This window comes from Brienomyrus brachyistius, chromosome 13 (assembly GCF_023856365.1).
Source record: "Brienomyrus brachyistius isolate T26 chromosome 13, BBRACH_0.4, whole genome shotgun sequence".
Lineage (NCBI taxonomy): Eukaryota > Metazoa > Chordata > Actinopteri > Osteoglossiformes > Mormyridae > Brienomyrus > Brienomyrus brachyistius.
In genome coordinates, this window is record NC_064545.1 from 8,248,720 (window position 1) to 8,268,232 (window position 19,513).

Consider the following 19,513-nt stretch of genomic DNA (forward strand, 5'->3'; position numbering starts at 1 on the left):
TGTTATATATTTATGTCTAAATCGAAAGTCATTGTTAAGTCATGAAATGAAATGCTGTTTTGTTTTTGAAAATCGTTCGAGAGCGCTGACTCTGAAGAAAAATCTGATGTGTACCTTTGACCAAAGAGTTTGTATTCTACATCCATTTTCAGAAACTGCTTGTCCTACATAAGGTTATGGGGGATCCAGAGCCTATTTTGGATGTTACAGGGTTAAGGCAGGAAACAACCCAGAACGAGACACCAACCCATTCCAAGGTCACCCACACATCCATGTCTATGGGCAATTTAGAACAACCCGGGACTCAAACCCTGGTTTTAGCGGTGTGAGACCACAATGCTGACCACAGTGCCCCCACGCCACCCCTGCTGTATTATTGTTAAGTGATTTTTCCAACTTACAGCTCTGAAAATGTCTGGGTTTATCGCTGCATGGCATGGGGCAAACAGTCCCTCTGGATCGGACAGCATTGAGCACCAATACTCTGCATATTTCTCTGGAGGTCACAGAATGACAATAAAAGATGATTCAGAAATTTTTACAGGTTCGGATTATTTACTTGCATTTTATATATTAGTAGACATGTTTGCCCAGAATGATGTACATTTGCTTTTGACAGAGCAGGGTTAACCAGTTCCTGCAGCACCGGCAGGTTAAGGGTCTTGCCTGAGGGCTCAATGATGATGTCACTCTGCTAACCAGGAGTCCCCTGGCTATATGCTTTACTGTTTTGGTTAACCAAATACTATTTAAACATTTCATTTGGTGCTGCTGTACAGTCGACCCATTTTTCAAAAACAGTATCATAATTCTGGCAAGGTGTTCTGAAACATTATAACATGAATTCTGCAAAAAGTTGGCAGAATAGATACCGTTATCCACACTCAGACTGCAGGGGTTTTCGTAATTGCTGTGCACATTGGGGCACTGGGCACGCGTCTTCCACGTGTTGGCAAAAGCCACTGGGGTGCCCTGCACCAGCCCACAGGTGGTTCTGAAGTCATCAGCTTGGATGCCATTAAAATTCCCACACAGTCCTGGAACACCAAGCAAACCAGCACGTCACCATTTAGACACACTGGATTCTCAATGTACTTGGTCTAGAGCAGCTTCTCTGTCAATTCGTTTTGCAAATGGATCAAATATCTGAGTATATTTTTCAAACATACCACAAGTCCTTCCCTTGTTTTCGGAACTGGCTGTGATGTAGACCTGCATGATCGGAGTGAGTTGAATCCTCAACTGAAGTCCAAAGGAGGTCTCGACGATGAGGAAGAACGAAGTTGGCATGAAGATGCTCACAGCATCTGAAAAATATACATCCTATTCCTACAGCTGTAGCAACGGCATGGAAATGGTTCAAGAACTGACCGAAAATGACTGAAAAATATATATCAGTACACCTTTACAGTAAGACTACCCTTATAAAGAGTTTATGAATAGTTTACAATCACGTTATTAATTAGGTTGTAACACTTCATAATTCATCATTAGACAATTATAAACAAGTTATAACAGTTTCTTATCAATGAGTTACTACTATTTATAAGTGACAAATGGGAGCCTTATTTTAAACTGGTAACAATATATCTTTCACAAAAATGAAAACCACCTCCTGTAATTTTGCACACCGGGCAGAAACACAATATGACAAAAAAGCACATAATTCCTCTAGATGCAGTCAATACTGAAAGTAAGATATGAATGTAGAATGAGTTGCCGAATATAAAGTTTTATTCTAAATCATAAGAGGCTACCTGTGGAAAGAGGCAGTTGGGTCTTCATTGTGTTCATGAAGACATTTCCACTCCATTCGACTGTGAATACCTGTGAAACCAGGAAACTCAGCGCTGTCAAGGTCTGTTACAGTAATAATGGCAGCAAAAGAAAAACTTTCATGTTCACATATGAAATTAAAGTAGCACTTTAACTGGTTTAGTGACAGTGGATTAGTGATTTTGTGGATTAGTGATTTTGCAAAGCGACTTTAAACCCTGGAACTATATAAATTAAACATTATTTGCAGAATTGTTATCATCTTCATCATCATGATCATCTGAAGTCCCATAAGCATTAAGTGACATGGATAAGATGCTTTGTCGATTTCTCCTTACGGTGGTCCCTCCGGAGATGGCCAGGGTGACGGCTTTGAGGCAGGTCTCAGTGTCGGTCAGCCCGCACTTCACAAGGTCCCCCAGCACTGTGAAATCGCTCCCGTCGCATGGCTACGGGAGAAGAGCAATCAGGCTTTTGAATCAAACCAAACCATTCAAATCCAAAAGCTTTTATTTGCTAAATACAAGAAGTACAAGTAATTTGCTTTGGTGCAGGTGGAAGCATGAATATTAATTTAACATTTAATTGTTTGCATATGCCTATTTGAATTAATAATATAAATTTTACATGATATTCAGTATTCATTTCGTAATATTTAATTCTTAAACTAAAATTAATGTACTAAACAAAAAAACATTTAATCGTCAGAAGCATAATCTAACTGCCTTGATTTACCTAAATTATAGTTTAATTTTGCTGTTTTCCCATTCATCCATCCATTTTCCAAACTGCTTATCCTACTGGGTTGCGGGGGGTCTGGAGCCTATCCCGGAAGCTATGGGCACGAGGCAGGGAACAAACCAGGATGGCAGGGCACACTCACACACACCAGTCACACATGCATACCTACGGGCAATTTAGCAAGTCCAATTAGATTTTACTGTTTTTCTATATTATAAATAATTTTACTGTGGGAAGAGATGTTTCCACTGAACTGTAATGGCAAATTATTAAATGCTGGAAATTCTTACAAATATTCAAAAAGCTTCTTTATAAGATTTGTTATATATTGAGAAGAATATTAAAATATCTTAAAAAATATATAAACATTATATTTCCCTGTATACTGTACGTTTCTGAGGAAAATATGCTGTTCTCATAGGAGAGCTTCTTATATTTTTTCAGCATCATCAATACTACCTTCATACTGACCTTTGTGAGGACATAGGAACAGTCTCCATGGAAGGTGTAGGCTTTGCCATCGTAGGTGGTGATGTGTGAACCTCCATTCACAGAGCAGGTTTTTGGGCAATCACGGTCCTGACAGCTCCACTGGCCCCCAGAACAGGTGCTGACGGGACAAATAGAATATTACATCCCCTGCCTGTAATAATAGGTACAAAACAAGAGTTCAGGAGAAGATGAATGTTAAGAGTAGCTCACCATTCTTTGCAGTTGGTTGTGTAAGATTCTCCAGGTCTGTATGTGTTTCCATTATGGCTGCAGGAACACTGATGAACTGGGATACATCCCCCATGACTGATGTCATCGATAACGGTGCCTGGCAGACAGATATAATGACATTTAATGACATTTAATAAAGAATAAAGAAATCGGAGCAGAATATTACACAACCAACTGAGTTTGAATCCCTTTTGAAATTTCATTCAGAAATGTGGTTTTTCCAAGATAAGATTTCTTATGTCTCTAAACAAAGTTCATTTCCCTGTTGTCAGTGGCTGTCACAGTGGCAATTAGAAGTAGAAAGAAGAATTTCAATAGTACATTTTAGTCAATACCGAGATAAAAAGTATGTACCTGGGGGACAGAAGCAGCCATCGGTGCAGTGGTCTTCACACAGCTGGCCCCTGTCTGGGTTCGAGCAGGTGTCAGCACAGGGGATTCCACACTCCTGGTATTCCATGTTGGAGGGGCATGACTTTGCTGCAGGACAGAGGACCACAGTCAGATGTGTTGGGTGATTTAATTTCTGATGATCTTTTCTGAGATGCTCTTAAACTAGTCAATTTATTAAGTGATGTCCACAAGTCACTATGACAGTGTGTTTAAGAGTAGCTCTATGGAGAGTGTTGATTTGGTGCAGTTAAGAATACAATGCTGGATTCTGGGACACGTACGGCAGAACTGGGCTGTCCTCCATTGCTGGGGCTTCCCCCCTGCATGCACGCACTGGCGCGAGTACTCTGAAAGGGTGTTGCACAGGCAGGAGCTGCTGCTGCTGTCCTTGGGACAGTGGCACATGTCCATCACACAGGCCTTGATGAAGGAGGCAGTGGGAACCAGGTCCTTACAGCTGCTAAAGGCAGGATTGGAGAGGAGCTTCGCACACTCTGGAGTCTGAACAACAGATTTGATGAAAACGGGAATGAAAAATTGGGCATTTGTGCTCTTGGTTATTTAAACAGTAAAATGAAAAGAAAATATATGCAAAAACATCTGGCTTTTAAAATAGGTCAATATGTTAAGTACCATATCCTTGCAGTGCTTCTTAGATGGATCTGTAAGTTCTTCACACATTTCAGTGGGATCATTCATCTTCCACAAGCTTCCGAAATTATTTGGTGGGAGTTCGAGTCCTGTTGGAGCATTTCACAAGAAAGCGCTTGCTGTTCATGCACATGCATTCGTCCTTTTTTTTTTTTTTTTTTTTTTTTTTTTTTTACATATATCCATCTTACAACTCCATATTAAGAACAAGGACATGGGGGGGTGGGTTTGGAGGCTTAGAGCATGAAGGCATATGACATAAGGGCGTAAGGGCATAAAGACATAGGGCTTAAGAGCCAAAGGGCATAGGGCATAAAGGCATATGACATAAGGGCGTAAGGGCATAAAGACATAGGGCTTAAGGACCTAAGGACATAGGACATAAAGACATATGGCATAAGGGTGTAAGGGCATAAAGACATAAGGCTTAAGGGCCTAAGGGCATAGGGCATAAAGACATATGGCATAAGGGTGTAAGGGCATAAAGACATAGGGCTTAAGGGCCTAAGAGCATAGGGCTTAAAGGCATATGACATAAGGGCGTAAGGGAATAAAGACATAGGGCTTAAGGGCCTAAGGACATAGGACATAAAGGCATATGGCATAAGGGTGTAAGGGCATAAAGACATAGGGCTTAAGGGCCTAAGCGCATAGGGTACTAAGGCGTATGGCATAAGGACGTAAGGGCATAAAGACATATGGCATAAGGGTGTAAGGGCATAAAGACATATGGCATAAGGGTGTAAGGGCATAAAGACATAAGGCTTAAGAGCCTAAGGACATAGGACATAAAGACATATGGCATAAGGGCGTGAGGGCATAAAGACATAGGGCTTAAGGGCCTAAGGGCATAGGACATAAAGACATATGGCATAAGGGTGTAAGGGCATAAAGACATAAGGCTTAAGAGCCTAAGGGCATAGGGCATAAAGGCATATGAAATAAGGGCGTAAGGGCATAAAGACATAGGGCTTAAGGGCCTAAGGGCATAGGGCATAAAGGCATATGACATAAGGGCGTAAGGGAATAAAGACATAGGGCTTAAGGGCCTAAGGGCATTGGGCATGAAGGCATATGACATAAGGGCGTAAGGGCATAAAGACATAGGGCTTAAGGGCGTAAGGACATAGGACATAAAGGCATATGGCATAAGGGCATAAAGACATAGGGCTTAAGGGCCTAAGCGCATAGGGTATAAAGGCGTATGGCATAAGGGCGTAAGGGCATAAAGACATAGGGCTTAAGGGCCTAAGGACATAGGGCATAAAGGCATATGGCATGAGGGTGTAAGGGCATAAAGACATAGGGCTTAAGGGCCTAAGGACATAGGACATAAAGGCATATGACATAAGGACGTAAGGGCATAAAGACATAGGGCTTAAGGGCCTAAGCGCATAGGGTATAAAGGCATATGGCATAAGGGCGTAAGGGCATAAAGACATAGGGCTTAAGGGCCTAAGCGCATAGGGTATAAAGGCGTATGGCATAAGGGCGTAAAGGCATAAAGATATAGGGCTTAAGGGCCTAACGGCATAGGGCATAAAGGCATATGACATAAGGGCGTAAGGGCATAAAGACATAGGGCTTAAGGACCTAAGGACATAGGACATAAAGACATGAGACATAAGGACGTAAGGGCATAAAGACATTGGGCTTAAGGACCTAAGGACATAGGACATAAAGACATATGGCATAAGGGTGTAAGGGCATAAAGACATAAGGCTTAAGGGCCTAAGGGCATAGGGCATAAAGGCATATGACATAAGGGCGTAAGGGAATAAAGACATAGGGCTTAAGGGCCTAAGGACATAGGGCATAAAGGCATATGGCATAAGGGTGTAAGGGCATAAAGATATAGGGCTTAAGGGCCTAAGGACATAGGACATAAAGGCATATGACATAAGGACGTAAGGGCATAAAGACATAGGGCTTAAGGGCCTAAGGACATAGGACATAAAGGCATATGGCATAAGGGCATAAAGACGTAGGGCTTAAGGGCCTAAGCGCATAGGGTATTAAGGCGTATGGCATAAGGGCGTAAGGGCATAAAGACATAGGGCTTAAGGGCCTAAGGACATAGGACATAAAGGCATATGGCATAAGGGCATAAAGACATAGGGCTTAAGGACCTAAGGACATAGGACATAAAGACATATGGCATAAGGGTGTAAGGGCATAAAGACATAAGGCTTAAGGGCCTAAGGGCATAGGGCATAAAGACATATGGCATAAGGGTGTAAGGGCATAAAGACATAGGGCTTAAGGGCCTAAGAGCATAGGGCTTAAAGGCATATGACATAAGGGCGTAAGGGAATAAAGACATAGGGCTTAAGGGCCTAAGGACATAGGACATAAAGGCATATGGCATAAGGGTGTAAGGGCATAAAGACATAGGGCTTAAGGGCCTAAGCGCATAGGGTACTAAGGCGTATGGCATAAGGACGTAAGGGCATAAAGACATATGGCATAAGGGTGTAAGGGCATAAAGACATATGGCATAAGGGTGTAAGGGCATAAAGACATAAGGCTTAAGAGCCTAAGGACATAGGACATAAAGACATATGGCATAAGGGCGTGAGGGCATAAAGACATAGGGCTTAAGGGCCTAAGGGCATAGGACATAAAGACATATGGCATATGGGTGTAAGGGCATAAAGACATAAGGCTTAAGGGCCTAAGGGCATAGGGCATAAAGGCATATGAAATAAGGGCGTAAGGGCATAAAGACATAGGGCTTAAGGGCCTAAGGGCATAGGGCATAAAGGCATATGACATAAGGGCGTAAGGGAATAAAGACATAGGGCTTAAGGGCCTAAGGGCATTGGGCATGAAGGCATATGACATAAGGGCGTAAGGGCATAAAGACATAGGGCTTAAGGGCGTAAGGACGTAGGACATAAAGGCATATGGCATAAGGGCATAAAGACATAGGGCTTAAGGGCCTAAGCGCATAGGGTATAAAGGCGTATGGCATAAGGGCGTAAGGGCATAAAGACATAGGGCTTAAGGGCCTAAGGACATAGGGCATAAAGGCATATGGCATGAGGGTGTAAGGGCATAAAGACATAGGGCTTAAGGGCCTAAGGACATAGGACATAAAAGCATATGACATAAGGACGTAAGGGCATAAAGACATAGGGTTTAAGGGCCTAAGGACATAGGACATGAAGGCATATGGCATAAGGGCATAAAGACATAGGGCTTAAGGGCCTAAGCGCATAGGGTATTAAGGCGTATGGCATAAGGGCGTAAGGGCATAAAGACATAGGGCTTAAGGGCCTAAGGACATAGAACATAAAGGCATATGGCATAAGGGCATAAAGACATAGGGCTTAAGGGCCTAAGCGCATAGGGTATAAAGGCGTATGGCATAAGGGCGTAAGGGCATAAAGACATAGGGCTTAAGGGCCTAAGGACATAGGGCATAAAGGCATATGGCATAAGGGTGTAAGGGCATAAAGACATAGGGCTTAAGGGCCTAAGGACATAGGACATAAAGGCATATGACATAAGGACGTAAGGGCATAAAGACATAGGGCTTAAGGGCCTAAGCGCATAGGGTATAAAGGCATATGGCATAAGGGCGTAAGGGCATAAAGACATAGGGCTTAAGGGCCTAAGCGCATAGGGTATAAAGGCGTATGGCATAAGGGCGTAAAGGCATAAAGATATAGGGCTTAAGGGCCTAACGGCATAGGGCATAAAGGCATATGACATAAGGGCGTAAGGGCATAAAGACATAGGGCTTAAGGACCTAAGGACATAGGACATAAAGACATGAGACATAAGGACGTAAGGGCATAAAGACATAGGGCTTAAGGACCTAAGGACATAGGACATAAAGACATATGGCATAAGGGTGTAAGGGCATAAAGACATAAGGCTTAAGGGCCTAAGGGCATAGGGCATAAAGGCATATGACATAAGGGCGTAAGGGAATAAAGACATAGGGCTTAAGGGCCTAAGGACATAGGGCACAAAGGCATATGGCATAAGGGTGTAAGGGCATAAAGATATATGGCTTAAGGGCCTAAGGACATAGGACATAAAGGCATATGACATAAGGACGTAAGGGCATAAAGACATAGGGCTTAAGGGCCTAAGGACATAGGACATAAAGGCATATGGCATAAGGGCATATAGACGTAGGGCTTAAGGGCCTAAGCGCATATGGTATTAAGGCGTATGGCATAAGGGCGTAAGGGCATAAAGACATAGGGCTTAAGGGCCTAAGGACATAGGACATAAAGGCATATGGCATAAGGGCATAAAGACATAGGGCTTAAGGGCCTAAGCGCATAGGGTATAAAGGCGTATGGCATAAGGGCGTAAGGGCATAAAGACATAGGGCTTAAGGGCCTAAGGACATAGGGCATAAAGGCATATGGCATAAGGGTGTAAGGGCATAAAGACATAGGGCTTAAGGGCCTAAGGGCATAGGACATAAAGGCATATGACATAAGGACGTAAGGGCATAAAGACATAGGGCTTAAGGACCTAAGGGCATAGGACATAAAGGCATATGGCATAAGGGCATAAAGACATAGGGCTTAAGGGCCTAAGCGCATAGGGTATAAAGGCGTATGGCATAAGGGCGTGAAGGCATAAAGACATAGGGCTTAAGGGCCTAAGCGCATAGGGTATAAAGGCGTATGGCATAAGGGCGTAAGGGCATAAAGACATAGGGCTTAAGGGCCTAAGCGCATAGGGTATAAAGGCGTATGGCATAAGGGCGTAAAGGCATAAAGACATAGGGCTTAAGGGCCTAAGGACATAGGACATAAAGGCATATGGCATAAGGGCATAAAGACATAGGGCTTAAGGGCCTAAGCGCATAGGGTATAAAGGCGTATGGCATAAGGGCGTAAGGGCATAAAGACATAGGGCTTAAGGGCCTAAGGACATAGGGCATAAAGGCATATGGCATAAAGGCGTAAGGGCATAAAGACATAGGGCTTAAGGGCCTAAGGACATAGGACATAAAGGCATATGACATAAGGACGTAAGGGCATAAAGACATAGGGCTTAAGGACCTAAGGGCATAGGATATAAAGGCATATGGCATAAAGACATAGGGCTTAAGGGCCTAAGGACATAGGACATAAAGGCATATGGCATAAGGGCATAAAGACATAGGGCTTAAGGGCCTAAGCGCATAGGGTATAAAGGCGTATGGCATAAGGGCGTAAAGGCATAAAGACATAGGGCTTAAGGGCCTAAGGACATAGGACATAAAGGCATATGGCATAAGAGCGTAAGGGCATAAAGACATAGGGCTTAAGGGCCTAAGGACATAGGACATAAAGGCATATGGCATAAGGGCATAAAGACATAGGGCTTAAGGACCTAAGCGCATAGGGTATAAAGGCGTATGGCATAAGGGCGTAAAGGCATAAAGACATAGGGCTTAAGGGCCTAAGGGCATATGGCATAAAGGCATGTGGCATAAGCGCATAGGGCATTAAGGCATAGGGCAGGGGTGGGCAATCTTATCCGCAAAGGGCCGGTGTGTATGCAGGATTTTGGGATAACCTTAAGGTCAGCTGTTCAAACTGAGGTGTGAGGACTCTTCAGCCAATCAGTCCTCTAATTAGTGACTAATTAGTGACTATTGCGGATAAGATTGCCCACCCATGGCATAAGGGATAAGGGCATAGGGCATAAAAGCATACAGCATAGATGTGAGGCACCAGTACGAGCAATTTCACTATGAAGCCACTTCTCTGACATTTCCTACTAAAAGAAGGACTCACCATTCATAATGAACTCGTCGTAGAGCTGAACACCATTGAAGTCTCCACAGAGCCCACAAGTCTGGTTTCTGTATTTGTTGTCCATCTCCAACTGTGGAGCATTATACACATATACAACTTAGTTGTTAATTAGAAATGGTAGCTTACACTAAACTCTTTATTCTCATAACAGACATATGTACGAGACTAGGAGGCAGTCATCTGAGACAAGTGCACTGGTCTTGGCATGATTACCTTTTGTTATTTAAAGGCAAATGAATAAAACAAACAAAATAAGATACGTTTACCTTTCTGTTAACTGCTTACTAGGATTATTTGATTAGTAATAGATCAAAAGCCTAGAAAGTTAACTTGAAAATACTGGGTTAATATTATAACATTCTAAATTCCTTTGAGGAACAATGGCTATTACATCCAGAAACAAAAAAAAGAATATATGAAATTATCAATGTGTGATTATTAAAGGTTAAATATTTTATGTGGTTTTGGTCTGTTTGGTGCATAAGCATACATAAGCTATTAAGAATATGGGAAAAGACTGGAAGGAAATGAGGACCATTAACCTTTTTCAACAAGCAAACCAAGAGAAACACACATTTAGCAAACGCACTATTATTGTACAATAGTGTATTAGATAATATCACCAGGATCACCTCATATACACAGTTAATGAACAGCATGTTCATTAGTGGAATGGCTTACCAAAAGAGAGTCGTCTTTATTCCATATAGCCGTCAGTCCTAGTTTGGCTGTGATCTTCAAATCTGACGCTGTAGCCTCAATGAGAACCCCAGCCTGGCTGAAGGGTAGGGTGATGCTGAGGGAACATGAAAAGCATTAATAGTACAGTAGTAATATAGTAATACTATAGTAGTGGATTAATAGTCATTTTGGCAAAACTGTGTTTGTTTAGAGGTGAAAAACGTACCAAGTTTGGGCTTCAATCAGAACATCTACCAGAAGACAGCTTAAGTAGAATAGGCAAATATAAATAACCCTGTATGACTTTTTCTCTCTTTTGTGCTGCTACACTTTTCTACTAGGAGTTTTAATGAACTTTGGAGGACGTTTGTATGGTTTTTTCCTTTCACAAGATGATACAATCTCATGTTTGTTCAGTTACACAAAAATATTGATTCAGATTCTAAAGGAAAGTGGTTTTCACAGCAATTCTCTGGAAAACTATAAACTCACTTGTCCCCGTTGACCTGGACCGAGTCCTTGGTGAGTTCCACCACTGCCCCATCCAGCTTCATGGTGACCTTGCTGATGGTGGGCTCTTCGCCCTCCATCTCACGCCTCAGCTGGATGTTGAAGTCCTCATAGGAGCTTTTACAGTGTGAAGTCAGGATGTAGTTACAGCTGGAAGGGAGCTGGAAGACGTCCCCATCGAAGGTTTTGAAGTGGTAGGTCCCCCATGTGCTGCACACCTGCCCGTTGTGTGCTGGTCTCACTCCTGGAGGACAGAAAATCAGAGATACAAATATATCCATCCTCCTTCCAAACACTTCTCCCAGACAGGGTCAAGGAGCATAAATATGTTTATTCAGGAATAATGAATAATTAAAATAACAGTTTATACAAGTTTCTATGAAAGTGCTTAGTTTCCCTTACCGGCTAGCAGCTGTGTCACTGAAGGCATGCCCATCAGCATTGGGGTGTGCCCTAAAATTTTGAGGGACAGGCACATGGTATAATACATTTTTCCAATACAGGATGTTACATGATGCTAAAAGGATTGAAAAAAAGGAAATCTGTTAATATGACAGGAATAATTTCACATTTGCAGTGCAACACTCGTTACTCATATAATAATAATATATGTCATATTTTTAAGGCTAAGTTATTTATTGATAACACTGTATGCCATATCCTTATGGAGTGTATAAATATTTGTTCTACACTAACTTTTCTTTATTGTGTTATGTATGTTATGGCTAAATTTTGTGAAATAAATGCTTATTTTTGTTGTACTTGAGTAACCCAATTGCATAAAAAGCACTGGGTTTGTAGATCTTCATCAACTGCACTTCACCTTATTGATATTTCAGGTAAATACCAAGAACGTTTGGAAACCCACCTGTTTCTGCAGTTTGCAGCCCAGCAAGCAGCAATAGCAGAACCTGGAGCCAGCATGGTCTTGCCGTGGCCTTTCCCATGATTCCCTGAGGCCCGCAGGATGCTGTCCGCAGGCAATCTGAGCAGCAGTCCTACCGTGGCTCATCGTTTTATACCAGCTGTCGTTGAGGAGGGTCCGAGGCGTGGCAACACACCAAGCTTGCAGCTTCTGCACCACTACTCACTAAGCTCCACCTGTGTCATTCACTATTTCAACAAACACAATTCTGAAGTTGACTAAGTAAACACAAGTGATGATCTCCAATAATCCAACATGAAACATCCTATTTGTCATCTGTGTAAAACCACACTTGCAATGTTAATATGTTATAGCAGTAAAAAGAACTAAACAACATTAAGATTTTATTAGGGTCTATTTATTCTAAGTGTATTGGGTCACACGTAAACCAATATACAGCTCGTCTGTATTAATATTGATTAACATTTAATAAAATATGCAAAAAGTATTTAAGTAAAAATATAAATACTGAAATCTAGGTGTATTTACAATGTAAGAAATTCCTAAAACTAGTCTCATATGCACAAAATTCAGATGTGCAAGTGAAGTAGGGCCCTATGAAATTTTTCTAAAATTACATTTTATTTTTTCACAGATTATTATTATTTTTTTTTTATGATTTTCAGATTTTAAATTTCTACTAGCCACCAAACCAACCAAAAAAAAACAAGCCTTTAAGGAGACTAAGGTGCAGTCATTTTCAGAGTATGATTTGTTGTGCTACGTCACTATTGCCTGTATCCTCCTTTGTCTTCTTAGAGGCAAATGTTTTCATTTCTGCAGCTTATACTGTAGTAACTCAGTTCTGGGATTTTCAGCTCATTTGTGGGCAGGTCAATTAAAACGTAAACAAACAAGGCAGGTCGGGCATTATTTTGTCTTTAATATTAGCAGTTCGAGCCGCAGTCGGGTTGAATAAAAGCATCGGTCCATCTGGAATGGACCCATGTATCGTTGGTTCCTACAACGCAATGGAGACACAGTTGGTTGAAAGGTCTGATTAGAGGACCGTTCCTGTAAATGCTGCAGCTACCTGTTATATGAGCCTTATAGTAAGGCGATGTCCTTGTACTTATTTGGCCATATTTGGCTGTTGTAGTACCCTTCCTATTAAGAAAGTCTCGGGCTATGCCTATTGCAAGTGTGTTTTATGCTGCCTAGACAATGGTACAATGTGAAAAAAAATGCAAAGGTTTAAAATATTAACACAATATCAGCAAATTATGTGCAATTTCACATTTAAAAGTAAACACCAGTTTAACACCAGTAAACACCTTGATTCCATGATTCCTTTTTTCGCACCACGGAAATCATAGGGCCCTATTTAAGCAGACTTTGAATTTGTGTCTCAGAATGTGGTGCAGATCGGCTGGTTCTTTTGCCGTCACTGTGACGATCCAGGAACTGCATCCTGAAATTTTGTTAGACTTTGGGGGGAGGACAGGCAAGCAGTTTCAGTGCCTTTCAGCTACTTCCAGCATCAGTCTCAGTGCCAGTGACCAGTTTGTCCAAACTGCGTCACTGTTTACACATTCCACAGCTGGGCTCTGCAGTTTGTTTGATAAGCACTAGTAGCTGCTTGCATGCATGATCCCATCTCTTCTGTGTAAATTAACCAAAGCCCTACATGATATACTATAAAGCACACCTTGGTGGTTCAGGAGCTGCCATGTAGGAAGTATAACGTCTTGCCCATGATGTCCATCTGACCCTCATGTCTCCTCCCGAATGTGGCCCTGATGAGCCACGCTTGTCGCTTGTAGCCCCTTGTGACCCCTTGTTAACCTTTGTATTTAAGTGCCTGTCTGTCTTGTCAGTCCAGTCTGCTCACTGACGTTGTTCCTCTCGTCTGCCCATGTTTTTCCCTGTACTCCTTGTTTTAACCCCTTAAGATCTCATTTGTTTCCCTGCTCCCGTTCAGTTCAATAAACCCATTTGTATTCACCAAATGCCTGCCTTTGAGTCCTTTGTCTAGCATCACGTGACAGGAAGAGGTTTAGCATGCATGGATTTTGTACTGTAATTATTGAGTAATTGCAGTGATGCGATGAGCAATAGTGTCCTTGTCAGTTTTCAGTGCTACCTTTGGTGCAAACACGATGTACTCAGGCTAGATTCTCATACTCCACACAGCCATAACGACACCATGTGGGAATTCACCACCAAACAAACTTAGCACTGTCTCCCAGGCTTGTAAATGCAGAAGAAATGGGGGCGAGTGTCTTGTACCAAACACAAATCTCATGGCTACTCTAGTGCCAACTAAATAAATACCAATAATCACCATTACCTGGTACATTTTAGAGGCCGGGGTGGCATGGTGGTGCAGTGGTTAGCACTGTTGCCTCACACCTCTGGGAACCGGGTTCGAGTCTCCGCCTGGGTCACATGTGTGTGGAGTTTGCATGTTCTCCCCATGTCGTTGTGGGGTTTCCTCCCAGTACTCCGGTTTCCCCCCACAGTCCAAAAACATGCTGAGGCTAATTGGACTTGCTAAATTGCCCGTAGGTGTGTGTGTGTGTGTGAATGCTGTGTGAGTGTGCCCTGTGATGGGCTGGCCCCCCGTCCTGGGTTGTTCCCTGCCTTGTGCCCATTGCTTCAGAGATAGGCTCTGGACCCCCCACGACCCAGTAGGATAAGCGGTTTGGAAAATGGATGGATAAATAAAATCAAACTGTCATATATGCACTTATAGTTTATTCATGAATTCATATTTTAAAAATGAAAAGATACAAGGCAAGGGGATAGGAACAGAAAGTGTAATCGTTAATGGTTGATAGGTTTATGTTAAAGAGAAGAACAGTTTAACAAGCATATTATTAATCAAGTATTTATCAAAAAAACATAAATAGAGAACAAATTCAAACAAACACGGTATCGTCATCAGTGATCTTCAGTCCAGGTCATCAGGGTTTGTTCTGAATGGAGCTGGACGCCGGTGTCTTGGCGGGACACTCATTTTGGATGCAGCCACACTCCTCGATGTTGAGGTAGGTGTAGGTGAACGTGCTCCCGTCGGGGCAGGTCATCTCCACCTGCTTCTCAGAGGTTGTAATTTCTTGACAGCAGGAACATGTGTACTCCATGCTTCTGGCTTGCAGTGAGTACCTGACATAGTGGGAATACAACACATTGGGACATTGAAATGTGTTGTGCTGCTGTAAACCTGCAATTTCATTCTGTCTGTCTTTCTACCTATCAACAAAAGAGTTCACTGAAAATGGATACGCAGCACTGAACGCATCTGCAGTGAATGTTCCTAACTGTAAAGCCCTATCTTGACTACATGGGAAACAGAAGCAGTTTACAAGAGGAAAGCTGAACTGCTGCTGATCCAAAAAGTTATCAGTCAAACTGATACCTGACCATCACACCCGCTAAGAAAATACTCAGTCTATACTCAGGTTCCGGTAAGCTGGTTGCCCCTGGATACTTACACCGAGGAGGTGTCACAGGAGCCTTTGCATGTGGTCATGATCACTTGGTTACTGGACCGGCAGCCATCGCTGACCAGGTATGTAGAGTTCGTTGTCACATTGCATTTTTGGACACCTGAGAGAATGAAAAATGAATGATTTAGTGTGGCACATTAGCTCAAGTATGGATGGTGGGTTTTTCACCCATAGTGTTACATGCATCTATCTTTCAGCCACTTCTCTTGGAAAGAGTCACTCTCATAGTCCCCACCAGCACGCCCAGTGTAGAATTGTCTGGGACCCCACTTAAAAAATTTATTTGCTCCCCCACACCTCAGAGCTAGCTAGAACATGCTGCCTCAGTAGCTCCTACGTAACACCTTCATTTAATCCTTAGCGTAGCGGTTCTTTGTGGCCAGCACACCACCAAACATGTGCATGGTGTGAGTGGTGGGACCCGCTGACCATGCCACCCCCGAGATAGATACAGGAGTGGGTCGTTTTTAGTTTTTACTTACAGGTGGGGCAGCATCCATCTGGACCTGTTTTCACCGTACCCTGTAGGTGTGAAATGGCAAGAAGGAGCATATGTTGACATCACTGACGACCAAACTTGCAAATTTGTCAGCACTCTCAGCATGACTTAATGTTTGCAAAATAGTGCATCTTATGACTATCTCACTAATATGAGATGCTGTTATCATTACACAGCCTTGGTTGCATGGTGATTCAGATATATTTGGCAATGAAGTAGCAGTTGTTTTAACACAGTAGATTCTATATATTGTACACATCATTTGGGCAGGTGTGAATGACATCGGACAGTGAGTCTCCCTGCAACTTGCGCTCACTCACAGGAATGCAGCTGGCGGGGTTGAAGAAAGGACAGATCTTTATGTATTCCGTGGTGATGAACTGGTTGCCAATCTTTGCACACTCGTATTTTATGCAGGGATCGTTGGGGGCTGTCCAGACTGTGCCAGGCTGCAGGATACCACGGAAGTCATTAGTGAAGTCATAGGATGAGCCCAAAAGCGATCCAAGCCTCTTTATATGCTTTGGCCAAGCAGTTACAGAACAGTTGGTACCAGTGCAGATGGTACTTTAGAGGTTCTCAGGTAGAGTAATCGAGTTCTCTACCTAAGCAGCTTTCCTGCTCTGCGGATCTCTCACCTGAACAATGTGCACAGTTTGACTTGGCAAATGGACGATGCAGCTGGTCTGAACACACTTTCCACAGCACTGGCCTGGCACAGCTTGGTACTCATAACCCTGCAGAGAGGAGAAAGGCCATCCTCATGAAGCTGGTGAAGACTCTGCACCATCAGGTATTGACCTAGACAGATCTTAGTTTTCCACGGTAATGACACTGAGCTAAATCTGTCATGTAATTATGACATATAAGGGATGCATATCATTATTAAAATGTGAAAAGAAAGAAGGCAACATACCTCAGAACAGTGGAGATCACAGACTTTTGGCGTACATTCGATGGCATGCAGCCTGGTGTTGGGATCCACAGGACTGGCGCCACAGACACAGTCCACACATGGGCCCTCGGGCACACTGTCCCCAGGCTGGAGGGAGGCATGGTACCCATGCATTTAGAAGCATGAAAAGGCCTTCCAGGGTGGCACCCATGCATTTAGAAGCACGAAAAGGCCTTCCAGGGTGGCACCCACGCATTTTTTAAGCATGAAAAGGCCTTCCAGGGTGGCACCCACGCATTTTGAAGCATGAAAAGGCCTTCCAGGGTGGCACCCACGCATTTATAAGCATGAAAAGACCTTCCAGGGTGGCACTCGCGCATTTAGAAGCATGAAAAGGCCTTCCAGGGTGGCACCCATGCATTTTGAAGCATGAAAAGGCCTTCCAGGGTGGCACCCACGCATTTATAAGCATGAAAAGACCTTCCAGGGTGGCACTCGCGCATTTAGAAGCATGAAAAAGCCTTCCAGGGTGGCACCCACGCATTTTGAAGCATGAAAAGGCCTTCCAGGGTGGCACCCATGCATTTAGAAGCACGAAAAGGCCTTCCAGGGCCCATTGTGAGGCATCCAACAGCCTCCTTTTCATGAGGGCCCACTGGGGTGGGAGCGATGGTAACAGTGAGGGGGGAGGATGGTAATAGCTTTTGGGGGGTGGGGTGCCTCTGCTCTTACCTGGTATGCTGTGTTATTGAAGACGCAAACTTCCGTTGGTACTATGGAGAAATAGAGAGATTTCCAAGGCATTACAGTGTGTTTTACCACTGATGAGTATGTTCAAAAAAGGACCTCCCTACCCACCAATTACTATTATTATATACAAGTACTTGCCTGTTTGCCATACAGTATGTTGTGCTTGTTGCCATCTATTTTTCAATAGACACTTTTGACTCTAATTGTTACATTAATTGTAACTGTTACATTATCAATTATTTTATAAACTTGCTTCTTTATTTTAATAAGTAAATTTCTATTTCTTTAAGTGCATTTTTACAAAATAATTTTTAAATGATTAGAAATTATTATAATTCTTTTGATATGACCCTGGCATTTTTTTGTACTTAAATAAAAAATCCCCATCAGCTTTAGAGGTGGGTGACGCTTCAGTCGTTCTTGAGCAGCCGAGCGTGACTCACTGAGATTAGACTTCTTTACTGTCCAAGCAGACGTTTCCAGCAAACACCCACCAAAATAAACTCACCACAAATGTAAATAGGGCAACAGGGTCCCATGATTATCTCTTTTGTGAATCCAACGTCACACGTGAAGTTTTTCGTTGAACAGAGACTCGTGTTACATGCTGTGGAGACAAAATACAGGTTTAATAACTAGTGTATTTATATGTGGTACCCAGGGCATGTTTTACCTGTAAGGCGAAGGTGAGCTAGACCACCATTCGAGCAGCATTTCCGAAATTCACTCACCGCATTTTGCTTTGGGACAGCAGTCGACGTCTTGGGTGACCAGCACCTGGCCCTCCTGGTTGCAGTGTGGCGGAGGTTGGTAGGGGCACTCCATCGGCTCACAGTCGATGGTCAGGGTGTTATTCAGACACTCGCACATGTCACAACCGCTGGTCCACTCTGAACCAGGCTGCGAAAGAAAAAACAGCCTGTGACTCCAGAGATCAGTCGGCGCATTTGACGCCTAAATAACAGGGCCGTGAAACCCATTCGGCAGTCGCCGAGAGCACGGGTGTCAAACTCTGGTCCTGGGGGGGTGTGGCGTCCCTGCACATTTTTGAGTTTCCCCTCATTTGACACACCTAACTCAACACCTTGTATTAATTACCACGTCGATCTTGAGCTGAATCATTTGTGGTGGAAGAGAAAAAGAACAAAGATACACAGGGTTCCGGCCCCCCAGGACTGCAGTTTGACACCCCAGGCCTAGAGCATGGCGCTATGAGCGACTGCTCACTTAGTAACTGTGGCTCAGCATCTGTGATCTGAAGGTTGCCGATTCAAACCTAGTATCTCCAGAATAGTCACATGCCTGTAGGCAATTGAACAGGGCCCCTAACTCCATGGATCCTTCGCTGTGATCCCTAAGCTTGCCCTCACCTGTGTGTCTGTCTGTCTGTCTGTCTCAGGGAGTGCACGATGGTGTTGGCAAAAAGAGAATTTCCCCACAGACCTTAGTAAAGTGCAGTAGGAACTGAAACACCTCTTAACTCGACCAAACGGGTCTGTTGAATTTTGTTCAACTCCACTGAAATAGTGTACGGCTCAAGACGCGTCCAACTCTACCAATTCAGACCTCAAACAGATCGGCCGAGAAACATCTAGCCACAGCTCGACTGAAAACTCGGAAAACGACGAAACAAAACAGACCTGCTAAATGTTATACAGATGGAGACGCGTTTCTGATGGACTGACACAAAGGCAGACGGACCTACTGGGAATGCTGATGCCTACGAATTTCTCAAACCGAGTT

At 43.2% G+C, this 19,513-nt stretch overlaps 1 protein-coding gene across 1 annotated transcript in view; it reads right to left on the minus strand.

Annotated features, from left to right (window-relative positions):
• LOC125706781 (mucin-5B-like) overlaps positions 1 to 19,513 on the minus strand; it is a 61,893-nt gene that overhangs the window by 22,398 nt on the left and 19,982 nt on the right. Inside the window, exons 4-16 of the mRNA XM_048973602.1 lie at positions 11,232 to 11,299; positions 10,740 to 10,854; positions 10,038 to 10,128; positions 4,267 to 4,373; positions 3,915 to 4,134; positions 3,595 to 3,720; positions 3,220 to 3,337; positions 2,989 to 3,127; positions 2,115 to 2,225; positions 1,758 to 1,827; positions 1,170 to 1,307; positions 873 to 1,037; positions 402 to 496 (exon numbers count right to left, since the gene is read on the minus strand). Coding sequence (XP_048829559.1) covers positions 402 to 496; positions 873 to 1,037; positions 1,170 to 1,307; positions 1,758 to 1,827; positions 2,115 to 2,225; positions 2,989 to 3,127; positions 3,220 to 3,337; positions 3,595 to 3,720; positions 3,915 to 4,134; positions 4,267 to 4,373; positions 10,038 to 10,128; positions 10,740 to 10,854; positions 11,232 to 11,299 — 1,563 coding nt within the window. The remainder of the gene's footprint in view (positions 1 to 401; positions 497 to 872; positions 1,038 to 1,169; positions 1,308 to 1,757; positions 1,828 to 2,114; positions 2,226 to 2,988; positions 3,128 to 3,219; positions 3,338 to 3,594; positions 3,721 to 3,914; positions 4,135 to 4,266; positions 4,374 to 10,037; positions 10,129 to 10,739; positions 10,855 to 11,231; positions 11,300 to 19,513) is intronic.